The 13,652-nt window shown below is 35.8% G+C and overlaps 1 protein-coding gene across 2 annotated transcripts; it reads left to right on the top strand.

Moving 5' to 3' along the window:
* The first annotated feature begins 3,611 nt into the window (after positions 1–3,611).
* LOC132726355 (plancitoxin-1-like) lies at positions 3,612–13,458 on the top strand. 2 transcript variants are annotated; one of them, XM_060711667.1, is made up of 8 exons: positions 3,612–3,873; positions 6,201–6,366; positions 7,552–7,792; positions 8,434–8,592; positions 8,745–8,939; positions 11,256–11,365; positions 11,590–11,724; positions 13,205–13,458. In XM_060711667.1, the coding sequence occupies exons 1-8, from the start codon at positions 3,746–3,748 to the stop codon at positions 13,301–13,303; spliced, it is 1,233 nt and encodes a 410-aa protein (XP_060567650.1). In that variant the 5' UTR covers positions 3,612–3,745; the 3' UTR covers positions 13,304–13,458. The 2 variants fall into 2 exon arrangements, with proteins under 2 accessions (XP_060567650.1, XP_060567651.1); XM_060711668.1 differs by having other exon boundaries at positions 3,626–3,873; positions 7,552–7,663; positions 13,205–13,436.
* Positions 13,459–13,652: the final 194 nt, after the last annotated feature.

Here is a 13,652-nt window from a genome sequence, read left to right as displayed (position 1 = left end):
AAATATGATTTTTTTTCCAAAAAAGCTTATATTAAGTTTTAATGATAAATATGTTAAGTTCATGTGCTTGGATTGACAAATATATATTTTATTTGAATTTTAAAGGCATTTTGAGTTCCACACCCCAAGTGTCTGTGTTTTGGTTTGGCTGATCCTTTTTCCATCTGGGAAACCAGGTTATATCGTAGACATTATTTTTTACCAGCAATTTAATTATTTTCTTTGTGCTACAAGGTAATGGGAGAGTCTGCATTTGTGTTTTATTCATCAATTCTGTTTAAATCTTTATGTCAAACCACGTTATCATTAGATTTACTATAGATGTTTAAACAATATTAATTTAAGCTCGGCTGTTTAAGTGACATTATTGTCATTTATTTCATTCTCAAGCTGAGCTGAATTGACTATATATTTCAAAGATTGTCTGTTATTATGGTGTTTGACCAGCATATTGGAAAATGTTTTAGATAAAATATAAGTCTGCCTAAAGACTGCACTACCCTTTTTATATGCCCGAAAGAATTTCGGGCATATTTGATATACCCCCTGGCGTCCGTCCGTCCGTCTGTCCGTCCGCACTACCGAATAGGGATAAGGGGCCATCTAACTGTAAACAGAACAAAAGGGAACAATAGAGTTCATTCCGTAACAATAGAGTAAGGGGTCATTGGCCCTCTATTAAACAATAGTAAATAACAAAAGAAACGGTCCCTTATTCCATTTCGGCCGGACGTCCGTCCGTCTGTCCGTCCGTCTGTCCGTCCGTCCGTTAGCAATTTGGTTTCCGGAGCATAACTTAAGTTCCATTAGCCCACAATATTCAAACTTCATAGGATGATTCTCCATATTGGGTAGAAGACCCCTATTGATTTTGAGGTCACAAGGTCAAAGGTCAAGGTCACCATCACCTTAAAACTGAAAACAGTTTCCGGAGCATAACTTAAGTTCCGTTTGGCCTACAGTGTACAAACTTCATAGGATGATTGTCCATATTAGGTAGAAGACCCCTATTGATTTTGGGGTCACAAGGTCGCAGGTCAAGGTCACTATTACTTTAAAAAAGAAAACAGTTTCCGGAGCATAACTTAAATTCAATTTGGCCCACAGTGTTCAAACTTCATAGGATGATTGTCCATATTGGGTAGAAGAGCCCTATTAATTTTGGGTTTACAAGGTCAAAGGTCACTGTTACTTTAAAACTGAAAACAGTTTCCGGAGAGTAACTTAATTTCTATTTGGCCCATAGTGTTCAAACTTCATAGGATGATTGTCCATATTGGGTAGAAGACCCCTATTGATTTTGGGGTCAAAGGTCAATGTCACTATTACTTTAAAACTGAAAACAGTTTCCAGAGCATAACTTAAGGTCTATTTGTCCCACAATATTCAAACTTCATAGGATGATAGGATGATTGTCCATATTGGGTAGAAGAAACCCTAATGATTTTGGGGTCTCAAGGTGAAAGGTCAAGGTCACTATTACTTTAAAACTGAAAACAGTTTCTAGAGCATAACTTAAGGTCTATTTGTCCCACAATATTCAAACTTCATAGGATGATTGTCCATATTGGGTAGAAGACCCCTAATGGTTTTGAGGTCATAGGTCAAGGTCACTATTACTTTAAAACTGAAAACAGTTTTGGAGCATAACTTAAGTTCCATGTGGCCCACAATATTCAAACATCATAAGATGATAGTCCATATTGGGTAGAAGACCCCTATTGAATTTGAGGTCACAAGGTCAAAGGTCAAGGTCACTATTACTTTAAAACTGAAAACAGTTTCCGGAGCATAACTTAAGGTCTATTTGGCCTACAATATTCAAACTTCATAGGATGATTGTCCATATTGGGTAGAAGATCCCTATTGATTTTGGGGTCAAATGTCAAGGTCACTATTACTTTAAAACTGAAAACAGTTTCCAGAACATAATTTAATTTCTATTTGGCCCATAGTGTTCAAACTTCATAGGATGATTGTCCATATTGGGTAGAAGACCCCTATTGATTTTGGGTTCACAAGGTCAAGGTTCAAGGTTGCTATTACCTCAAAACTGAAAACAGTTTCCAGAGCATAACTTAAGTTCCATTTGGCCCACAATATTCAAACTTTATAGGAAAGTTGCTATTTGAAGGAAGTAATACTTTATTTAATTTGTGTAATGTCTTCATCCTTGCTAAAAAGAAAAACACTTTCGGGCATATAATGCTCCGCCTAGCGGTGCTCTTGTTATAAATTGAACGTTACTGGTTATTTATAAAAATCTTTGGGTCATGTAGGTTATCAATAGTTCATGCAAAGTGAATTATGATATTGAAAGGAATTATGGCAAAATGTAAACTTATTTTGACTTTCACCTGTTTACTCATTAATATACCGTTAGATGGGCATAATGTCACTTTATGGAATGAACTTCCTTCTGGAAATAACCAGTACTGGTGTGTGAGGGGGGAGTAATATGGTCGTGATTGGAGTAGGACTCGAACACAATGACCCCAGAGCTGAGAGACAGACCCTTACCTACAGGGCTTCCTTTATCCGTAATGTTATATTAGTAACTACCCCATCATTTACTGGAATCTTTGAATTAAAGAGGACGAATAGTCTTTTCTCTAATTCTTTTTTTAAAATACATTGTACAATTTACTTGAACAGTTTCCTACATTTGAGCCGCGCCATGACAAAACCAACATAAATGGTTTGCAACCAGCATCCGCGCAGTCTGATCAGGATCCATGCTGTTCGCTTACAAACCCTATATCAAGTAGAGAAACTGATAGCGAACAGCATTGATTCTGATCAGACTGCGCGGATGCGCAGGATGGTCTGGATCCATGATGGTCGCAAACCCATTATGTTGGTTTTGTCATGGCGCGGCTCATTTATCTTTTTAGTTTAAAACTTCCCAGAGTTTACGGAGTTGTCTGTTATTTTACAAGAAATGGATAGTTGTCAACAATTATGCATCTAAATTTCTCGTACTATAGCATGGCATGTGGCTTGCTGGGTCCGTATACTGACTGAGTCTGAAAAGTCGGATTGTCCATTATATTTGAGGAACTTTACAATGATATAAAGAAAAACTTTACGTCTAGTCTGCTGAAATGTATCCTTATTTCCGTTAGATACGTCACTTAGGATGTCAACCGGCATAGATGCTAGGTTTTTTAGGCTGCATACTTCACATTTCAGATGGTTTATATACTAGTAATATCAGTTCGACATGCCCTTAAAGTGATTACAATATATTTTAGACGGTTTCTGCAATAATCACTTACATAAGGCTGCCAGGCTGCTAACTTCACATTTTTCAAAATAATTTTAGACCACTTTTTCATTTCTAATATATGTCACTAACTTAGGCTGCTTATTTCGCATTTCAGTACCATGTAGAGACATTATTTATGTGCTTTCACGTCATGCGTTTAAGTACACCTCTAATTAAAGTGTCCTCTTCTTTCCGAATATTTCACGTTAGGAGCGGTCATTCTACTAAAAACCTAACGGAACAAGACAGTGATACTAAATCAAACAAAAATGTAATATGCTTTCGGTTTTGATTTATAAAATAAAATTATTCGTAAATTTCCAATATTCATTACGATAAAGAATAAATAAAGGAAGAATAAATTTTAGAACTTGATTATTCTGTAGGTAATAAACTTCCAGGAGACACCTGATCTTAACCCGTTAATACCCACGTGATCACGATCATGCTATAATTTTTCTTCCTCGTTGATTAATAATGGCGGATGCAAGGAAGGTTATTACCACAGGGATGCTAACAGTTTATTTTATTCTTGGTGTTATTATTATCAGGTGTAATGTAAATTGTCTACAATGTTTATCACAAAATAACCAACCTGTGGATTGGTAAGACTGCTATTTGTATTTCATTTTTCATACACAGTTTTCATCTTTTGTCATTTTTTCGTTAAGTTACATGTAATACTGGTACTAGAAGTACACTGTTTGCATACACTACGATATCTTAAGTAATTTGAACCTTTGCATACACTTATACTTTGTCTACTTTGTGAAATATGTAAACTTGGTTAATTTTAACTGTTCTAGATAAAATTAGTGATTTTGAGACGTTTATTTCAGTAATATTCAAATTTTGTACGCATAGGTCGATAATTTTTATAAGATAGTGAAGGCGTCGTTTTCATTTTTGTCCGGGTTCAAAAGTCAAAGGGGGGAGAGATAGGATTGCATGTTTGATACAGGTTTTACTTTATTTCAAGTACTTCCCTCTTAAGTCGAGAAGACATGTGATCTTCATGTGAAAACCGGGCTTCTTATTTCAATTAAAGTAAAACTATATCAGGACAAAGTAACAAAGTATTAAATTAGTTGTTAAATTCAGGTACAGTCACCTAGAGTAGATCCAGATTTTTTTTCATAAATTCCAAAACAAAATACACGTTATATGGCAATACAATATATATGTATGTTTTTGTTTTACCTACCATTCTTGCCAAAAACAGAGATCCTAGTATCAGATTTGATTGTCCCATTGAAATGCTGAAACACTACATTGACAGGGACGATTGATCTTACAGTATTTAAGTATAATTATGTTAAGTTAGATTTTAATTCAAATATAGGAGTCATATATTGATACGGAAAAGAAAAATAATAAAGTCTCTCAGCGGAGACCTTTTAAGATAAAAATAGATAAAACATGGGGTTCACAATAGAATAATCAGTGGATTGCGCCTTTTAACGTTAACTTATATATTTACCAAGTTGTAACTGAAAAGTTTGCCAAAACCCCGGGATTAGATTTGCCAAGTTCCGGTGTATCTGTTTTGTTCAATACGAACAAAACGAGACTGATTTTAGAACTATATATATGAGCCGCGTCACGACAAAACCAACATAGTGAGTTTGTTTTTTTTTCGACCAGCATGGATCAGACCAGCCTGCGCATCCGCGCAGTCTGATCAGGATCCATGCTGTTCGCTTACCAACTCTATTACAAGTGGAGAAACTGATAGCGAACAGCATGGATCCTGATCAGACTGCGCGGATGCGCAGGCTGGTCTGATCCATGCTGGTCGCAAACCCACTATGTTGGTTTTGTCATGACGCGGCTCATATACTTTTGTTCGTGCGAACCGAAGAACTTCCGGCTACACCTTAAACCGGCTGCAAAAAATAGTTTAAACGTTACACCTGCAACATTAATTCCAATAAAATCTAGGCGATTATGCAACAAATGAAATGATTTGTGATAAAAATAGTAAAAATATATATGTATATATCATACACATCTCAAGTGTACTTTGTATTTGATGTACTTTTTGTATATATAAAATTATCACCATTGCGCTCGGGAAATTTTTTTTATCCCAAGTATAAGAAATCTAGTTTCTTTATAAGTCTCATCCAAAAATAAAAATTGACTTCAACAGCGACAAATAATTCACGCGCCTAGTGTACTTTGTATATGAAATATGTGCTTATAAGAATGTTCTGGGTATAATGATGAACTGTATTGAGTTTAACATATAAAATGAAGAGTGAAAATGATTAAATGCCTTCATCATCATCAATTTGAATATAATCATCATCATATTTATAGTAAGTATTTTTTTTATAATTTATGTACCTTCATGTTAATGCAGTTATGTTCAAAATTTTGATATCATTATTAAATAAAGGATTTTTAATGACAAGGTTCAATTTTTGGTTTATTGAACGAGTTGAATACGAGCCCTACATTACCGGGTTTTTTTATGAAGTCGCAAAAGTTGTACGGGTATATTAACACGTGTCATTGGTCTCGTGATTACACAATTAACACAAACGTCTTTTCTCATATGCTGTCATGAAGGTTATGTAATGCTGTAAAATGATTTTACTTTTACAAAAATAATGTCAAATCTTGTTGTTTTTTTTATATTTGTAGGTATATCATATCTGGCATGTATTAAGGGAAATAAAAAATCAAACAAAGGTTAAATTAATGTCATACATGTATGAGCTGAGAAAACGATTTTTCTAACCTCTGGCTGTTTTTTTCTCCGATTTTGTTTTGACTCCAAACACCATTATACTCGGGTGCCCATTCGTGTCTGAAATAATGCACGGAAGGGCACATGAGGTCTTCCTCCATTAGTAAAGCTGGAACGTCGCTATATGACCTGAACTGTGTCGGTGTGACGTAAAACCCAATCACGCTATCATTTCAGGTACATCGCATATAAGCTACCATATTCACAGAAAAATGTCCATCATGATTCGTTTTTCTACATGGATGCTAAGTCGACTGAGTGGATATTCTCGAATAAAACAATGAAAGAAAATGATCAAGCTATTTCCAACACGCTGGACCAGATATATAAGACTTCTTCGGAGGTAACAACCCGACTTAAGACGCCATATATTGGTATATTTTCATATAATGATGACGTCACAGGGGAAAATACCCTCTTGTTATATGACAACAGTGTACTAAATTTACGAAACTATTGTAAAAGGGCTAGAGCGACTTAGGTGATTTTAGATCATGTTTACCGATATTGAGGTATTTAGAATTATTTGGGAGATTTGTTTGCTTGTTTATTTAGATGCAGCAGACATAGCTGTCCGAATTCGACACCACTATTTAACAATGTTCTCTGCGGCGGCCAATTTTTTCAACATTATTTCTATAATGGTGCCCTCACACATAAACCACGACCTTACTGCGACCTGAAAACTAGTAAAATAGCATTTTTCTTTCGAAAATCGTTGGTTTTCTTTCAAATTTCTCTCGCAGACGGTCCGGGGCTCTGCAGTCTTGTGTTCAGTACGTTTTCTCTATGTCCTCAATACGACCCTTCTACGTCCATGGCGTTTCCACTGCGACTGTATTGCGTCCCCAAGGCGACCCCACGGCGATCATCGGCGACCCAGCTTCGACTGTGCTATGTTCTCTGAGTCCTTACGGCGACTCTACGACGACTATTGCGTTTGTCCGGCGACTGTCCTGCGACTGTACGACAACCCTACTACGTTCTTGCTACGTCTATAAAAACAAAACTTTTTACCAGTAAATTATATTCTCAGTCTGACCTTACGGCGTCCTCAGTACGAGTGTACTACGTCTATTGCGTTCTTATTGCGTCCTTACTACGATGCTGCTGCGACTATGGCGACTCCACTGCGATCCCACGGCGACCTAACCAGGACTCAGCAAGAACGCAGAGTTTCTGCGACTGTTTTGTGCATGTTCAAAATAGTTGCCGACGGTCTGCGACCTTGTGCGTCCTTGGGTTCCTCGCTACGACCTCGCTGCGTCCCTGCTGCGTCCATGGCGACTGTGCTGCGTCCTGGGTCGTAACAAGGTCGCAGTAAGGACGCAGTAAGGTCGCGAGGTATGTGTAAGGACAGTATTACGCGGTGTGGCTTACTGAGTGGAATTAGTCTTCAAAAATTCAAAGTTTTAAAGATTTAATATCATCCATAGTAATATAATAGTTATATTATGTTCGACTTTGTTATTATGTTCGACTTTGTTAAAATTAAAATTTCATTTTATATTTGTATTTACATCCACAGAATTCTGGTTTTAATCTGCCAGATATCCTGTATTTGATGTACAACGACCAGCCCTCTACCGCGGACAAATCGAGGCTTAGGCCAAACAATATTCTCAAGGGACACACCAAAGGTAACTTAGAAAGGAAATGTTCTGGTTTTAATCTGCTAGATACCCTGTATTTGATGTATAACGACCAGTGCCCTGCCGTGGACAAATCGAGGCATAGGTCAAACTATATTCTCAAGGGACACACCAAAAGTAACTAAGAAAGGAAATGTTCAAGTATGCCTTAAAATCGGCTTCTCTAAAGGATACAGATAAAAACCTTAAATTTCTTTATTCTGATCTTTAAAAGGCATTGATGTTATTGTTCTTATAAAAAATCTTAATTGTCTGAAATTATAATTGACAACATTGCAAATTAATCGGAGAAAATCAAAGAAGCTATTGTCAAGAAAATACCAATGGTTGACAAGAACATGTCAGGTGTTAATTGTATCTTTTCTGAAAGTGATGTTGAAATGATTTAAAGAAACATAATACCTTATTCAACGAAATCTAAAAATGCAATAAGTCATTTTGTCATGTAGTTGCAGTCATTTTGAAAAGGAAATCTGATGTTAAATCGTCTTTCTCAAAAGCTTTTTAATTTTATTTTTTGTTTTGTTTGTTACATTTTACTTTTTTCATGACAAATAACTTCACATTTATCGCAACTTTCTTCAGATAATATGCATCTAACATTCTCTAAAACCTTTATTCAAACATTATAAAATTCATGAAGCAAACATGTAATTGTTCCTGAGGTATAATGTGCCTTTAAGAAGGCAAACCGACAACTTTGTTTACAATGTAGATTTTGAAATGCATGTACTTCCTCAATATATTTACATGCACAGGCGTGATAGGCTTTGACAGAGAGAAAGGCTTTTGGTTGATTCACAGCATACCCCGTTTCCCGCCTAAAAGAACACGTGGTTACAGTCTACAAGACCACACGTGGGGACAAACTATCCTATGTATTTCTATGGCGGCTGATACGAATCTCGATCAAATAGGTATGTGTACGATTGGGAACAAGTCATTTTCTGATTTATTTGTGAAAATTATTTTACTGAGCTTGAAATGTTACGTGCAATTATAATTTACTTAAAAAGGTTAAATTCTAGACACTGATAGAATAGAAAAAACATGTTGAATATATTTACAGGTGTCCAGTTGTTATATAATTACCCACATATTTATGATCAAAATCTCCCACAATTCTTTGCGTCAAAGTTCCCAAATATAGCCAGTGCAATGAAAGGAAAACACGTGACAGGCGAGAAGTGTAAAGAGGTTAAACTATCATCGCTTAATGGTGTAGCATTTCATTCCTTTGCTAAATCAAATTACTTTAATCAAGGTAAGTAAACCGTTTCTTTTCGACTACTTTTTGACCTTGAACCGGTGGCGGATTTGTATATATATATACTTATCATCGGAAGCCATGCCTTGGTGTTGTTTCCGCTGAACTACATTCATCATATACATAACGAGTACACATGGGTTACAGATGATGAAGTGTAAAAGTAATGAGACCACATGCGTTTCCGAGGATGAAGTGTCAGCGTAACGAGTACCTATGGGTTACCGAGGATGAAGTGTCAACGTACCGAGTACGTTTTTTTTTTTACCGAGAATTGAGTGTAAACGTAGCGAGTTTGTATTATGGGTTACTGAGGATGAAGTGTAAATGTAACGAACACGTATGGGTAACCGAGGATGAAGTGTATATATATCGAATACGCATGGGTAACTGAGGATGAAGTGTATATATATCGAATACGCATTGGATAACCGAGGATGAAGTGTATATATATCGAATACGCATGGGTAACTGAGGATGAAGTGTATATATATCGAATACGCATGGGTAACCGAGGATGAAGTGTATATATATCGAATACGCATGGGTAACTGAGGATGAAGTGTATATATATCGAATACGTATGGGTAACCGAGGATGAAGTGTATATATATCGAATACGCATGGGTAACCGAGGATGAAGTGTATATATATCGAATACGCATGGGTAACTGAGGATGAAGTGTATATATATCGAATACGTATGGGTAACCGAGGATGAAGTGTATATATATCGAATACGCATGGGTAACCGAGGATGCAGTGTATATGTTACGAATACACATGGGTTACGGATGATGAGTGTTTATGTAACGAGCACGTATGGGTAACCGAGGGTGAAGTGTATATACATGTATATCGAATACGCATGGGTAACCGAGGATGAAGTGTATATGTTACGGGTACACATGGGTTACGGAGGATATGTGTTATGTAACGAGCACGTATGGGTAACCGAGGGTGAATTGTATACGTAACGAGTGCAAATGGGTTACCAATGATAATATCTCTAATTTCTTTGTTTTTCTCTTGCCAGCTATTTTCTTCTTGATTTGATTTTAGTTTTTGACTTCTTTCAAATATTTTAAAATATACATGTATATGTGATTGGTTCACTTTAATCCATATCAACAAAATGAATTGTAGCAAGTAAAATGACTGATTTAAGTCTTTACTTAACATGGTACGTATTTATTACATGATTCAACATTTTTTATTCAACAATCCATTAGGCTAAAAATCCCATAAGGTTAAACATAGCACAAACATAAATACCTTGCATTTCAATTTCGTGTAAGGTAGGGTATAGAAAATAATGATGTATATATATAACAAAGTAATATGTTGAGATGTATATTTTTATTTATATGTGTAGTCATTATATGTTTATAATTACATTTCAGTTATATATATCTAAATTAAATACAAGTTTATATATGTTACCTCCTCCCATATAGATTCTTTTTTGGAATTAATGGGTGTCACATTGCTTTTGTTAAGTGCATGCACTGTTCGTTGTATGATATATATCCTTCCATAATATTGGTTAAAAATAATTTTACCGATAAACATCTTCTAACCTTTAGAAAAATGCGAAAACAAAGATTATTAGACAAAGGTAAATAATCTTACATGAATAATTTTCACAAACATTAAATAATATACTACCATGTGTATATAATATTCATTTTCTCTATTAGTTACCGAAAAAATATTCATTTCTGAGTATGAAAGCCTTGTGAATAAATAACCCTAATTTTGTACAACTTATTGTCTTCAGATTTCAACAATTCAATAATCTTTAACATATTTGGGCGTTTCCAGAACAGTTTGTTAATATATTGTTTTCTCAGATTGATAAATAAGGAACATTCCATGATAAAATGATACTCATCTTCCAGGGAATTGCAAACACTACATTTTCTTTCATTAATTGGTGTTCTGATTGGCATTGTCCACCTTCCTGCTTCTATATTTAATCTATGAGATGATACTCTTAATCTGGTCATTGATTGACAAAATTTGTTAACATTGAAAAATTCTAAATAAGGCTGAAATTGAAAACAAGCTATTTTTCTATAAAATAAAGCTCTGCTTGATTCATTAATTATTCTATACCAATTTTGTATAAATTGATCATTTATTCTTTGCTTTACATTTTGTATAAATTGATCATTTATTCTTTGCTTTACAAAATATAAAAATAAATCAATGTTGCCAACACTTTGCTGTAGTCAAGCATCAAAGAAACCCAGAGTACATAGTAATTCATGCAATATTAATTAAGTTTATTTTATACCATCTGATTTTTAGATTTGTACAAAGATTTATTGGCACAACGTTTTGAAAGCAGTTTGTTGGTACAGAGTTGGCAAAGCGGGGGAGGTGGTAAAATGGTTTCGAACTGCACTGGTAATTATGAGGTGTGTTTCGTTATCCCTATAAAATATGCTTAATGAATATTACTGCATAAAAACTATATAAAATGAGCTGCAAATAATGATGTGAAACAAAACTACCCTTATAATTATTTAGAATATTAATTCCCTAAGCAATATCTAAAGGAAAAAAATATCAATGTTGTCTGAGAGTTACATAAAACCTTTCTTCGACTAAAATCGACATGTAAATATTTTGTACTATTCAGGTTTTAAACATAGAAAATATGGCGTTTCCACAACCCAAGATATTGTATAAAAGTACAACCGACCATTCTAAATGGGCTGTCACAAAAGCGACATCTACACACATATGGACATGTATTGGTGACATCAATAGAATGGTAAATGATTTTAACTCTAAACCCGCTAAATTTCTTAAATAGACTTGTCCAGCTTAGAGTTAACCTTTTTGTTAAGGAAATCAATACAATAGTCTTACTCCGGAATTAAGTTTTTCCCCCAGCTAATAACGCACAGACACTTGGGGTGTGGAGCTTAAAACGCCTTTAAAATCCAAATAAAATGTATATTTGTCAATCCCAGCACATGTTTGTTTGTTTCATTTTACGCCTTTTCCCCAACAGTATTTCAGTCATATTGGCGGGTAGTTTCCTTACCACGTTCCTGGAGAGTTACACCAGTACTAGACTTCCTTCCTCCGACCCAGCACATGTACTGATCATATATATATATCAAAAAAAACTTAATATAAGCCGTTTTGAAAAAAAATCCATATTTCAACGTCTATAATAATACACAAGATAAAAATGTTCGCCGGAAAAAATCCGCACACCTACCGTCAACATCACCATGTATTTTATTCCATTTCCAATATTTTCACATAATCCTTTGGTCTATCAACACAGAAGATATAATTCTTCACGATGATGGTCAATTTCAAACTTCAACGGTTATATAAACAACGCAACAGCCGAAATAAACATCAAGATTATCGCCGTTTTATTTCATTTACAAAATCTTTCGATAAACAAACGTGGCTCCCCAGCTTTGCCGTGTGCAACATGCGCTGCGCTTTGAAGATGGGAACCAGTCGGCTATGGGCGGAGCCATTCGGTAATATGTTGGTTCCCATACTTCAAAACGGAGCGCATTTTGCACAAGGCAAAGCTGGGGCCACGTTTGATGTATATTTGTCAATCCCAGCACATGAACTGATCATATATAAAAAAAAAAACTTAACATGAGCTGTATAGTACGATTTTCGGCTCAACGTCGGCAAAATACCAGAGTATTCCCGACGGACACACCTATACCCGCGGACACCCGGCCAGACCCCCTTTCCATCCCACCATATGCGGTTCTGCAGAATTGAGTCTGGTCCCCACAGGGGCCAGCCGGAATTGGCCAGAATTGAGCTGTATAGTACGATTTTCGGCTCAACGTCGGCAAAATACCAGAGTATTCCCGACAGACACACCTATACCCGCGGACACCCGGCCAGACCCCCTAACCATCCCACCATATGCGGTTCTGCGGAATTGAGTCTGGTCCCCAAAGGGGCCAGCCGGAATTGGCCAGATATAAGCCCTAATGAAAATAATTCACATTTCAACGTCTATAATAACTTTTATAGACGTTGAAATATGAATTTTTTTTTCAAAACGGTTTATATCAAGTTTTTATTTTGATATATATGATCAGTACATGTATTGGATTGACAAATATACATTTTATTTGGATTTTAAAGCGTTTTAAGCTCCACATCCCAAGTGTCTGTGAATATGGTTGTTTACTTTTATTAGCGTAGGTTAAACCGAAATATCGTGTGTGTTTATGAGGTGAATAATTAACATTTTACAGGAATCGCAAAAGAAGAGAGGAGGCGGGGCTGTATGTTTCCAGAATAAAAGAGTATGGGAAAACTTCAAGACTTTAATAAAATCATACCAACCATGTTAGAGTTAAAACTTCGCGTGACTCAATCCTTAACATGTTAATTATGTTTGACTGATATTGAACTAAAATTAAAAAAAAAATGAGCCGCGTCACGACAAAACCAACATAATGCGTTTGCGACCAGCATGGATCCAGACCAGCCTGCGCATCCGCGCAGTCTGATCAGGATCCATGCTGTTCGCTATCAGTTTCTGTTAGCGCACAGCATGGATCCTGATCAGACTGCGCGGATGCACAGGCTGGTCTGGGTCCATGCTGGTCGCAAACCCATTATGTTGGTTTTGTCGTGACACGGCTCAAATTAAGATTACAAAGTTTTTCTTCCAAGTAAGAAGGGTAAAGGTTAATGTTG

The sequence above is a fragment of the Ruditapes philippinarum genome, unplaced genomic scaffold (genome assembly GCF_026571515.1).
Source record: "Ruditapes philippinarum isolate M1 unplaced genomic scaffold, ASM2657151v2 ctg361_1_1_1_1, whole genome shotgun sequence".
In the NCBI taxonomy this organism is placed as follows: domain Eukaryota; kingdom Metazoa; phylum Mollusca; class Bivalvia; order Venerida; family Veneridae; genus Ruditapes; species Ruditapes philippinarum.
This window is presented reverse-complemented; position numbering and strand designations above follow the sequence as displayed.

Excerpts from the sequence above, each read along its gene's own strand:
- LOC132726355 (XM_060711667.1), top strand. The coding sequence starts at position 3,746 with ATGGCGGATGCAAGGAAGGTTATTACCACAGGGATGCTAACAGTTTAT. Across the intron at positions 6,367-7,551 it reads TATATAAGACTTCTTCGGAG|AATTCTGGTTTTAATCTGCC; the intron begins GTAACAACCCGA and ends TTACATCCACAG. Across the intron at positions 11,366-11,589 it reads ACTGCACTGGTAATTATGAG|GTTTTAAACATAGAAAATAT; the intron begins GTGTGTTTCGTT and ends TGTACTATTCAG.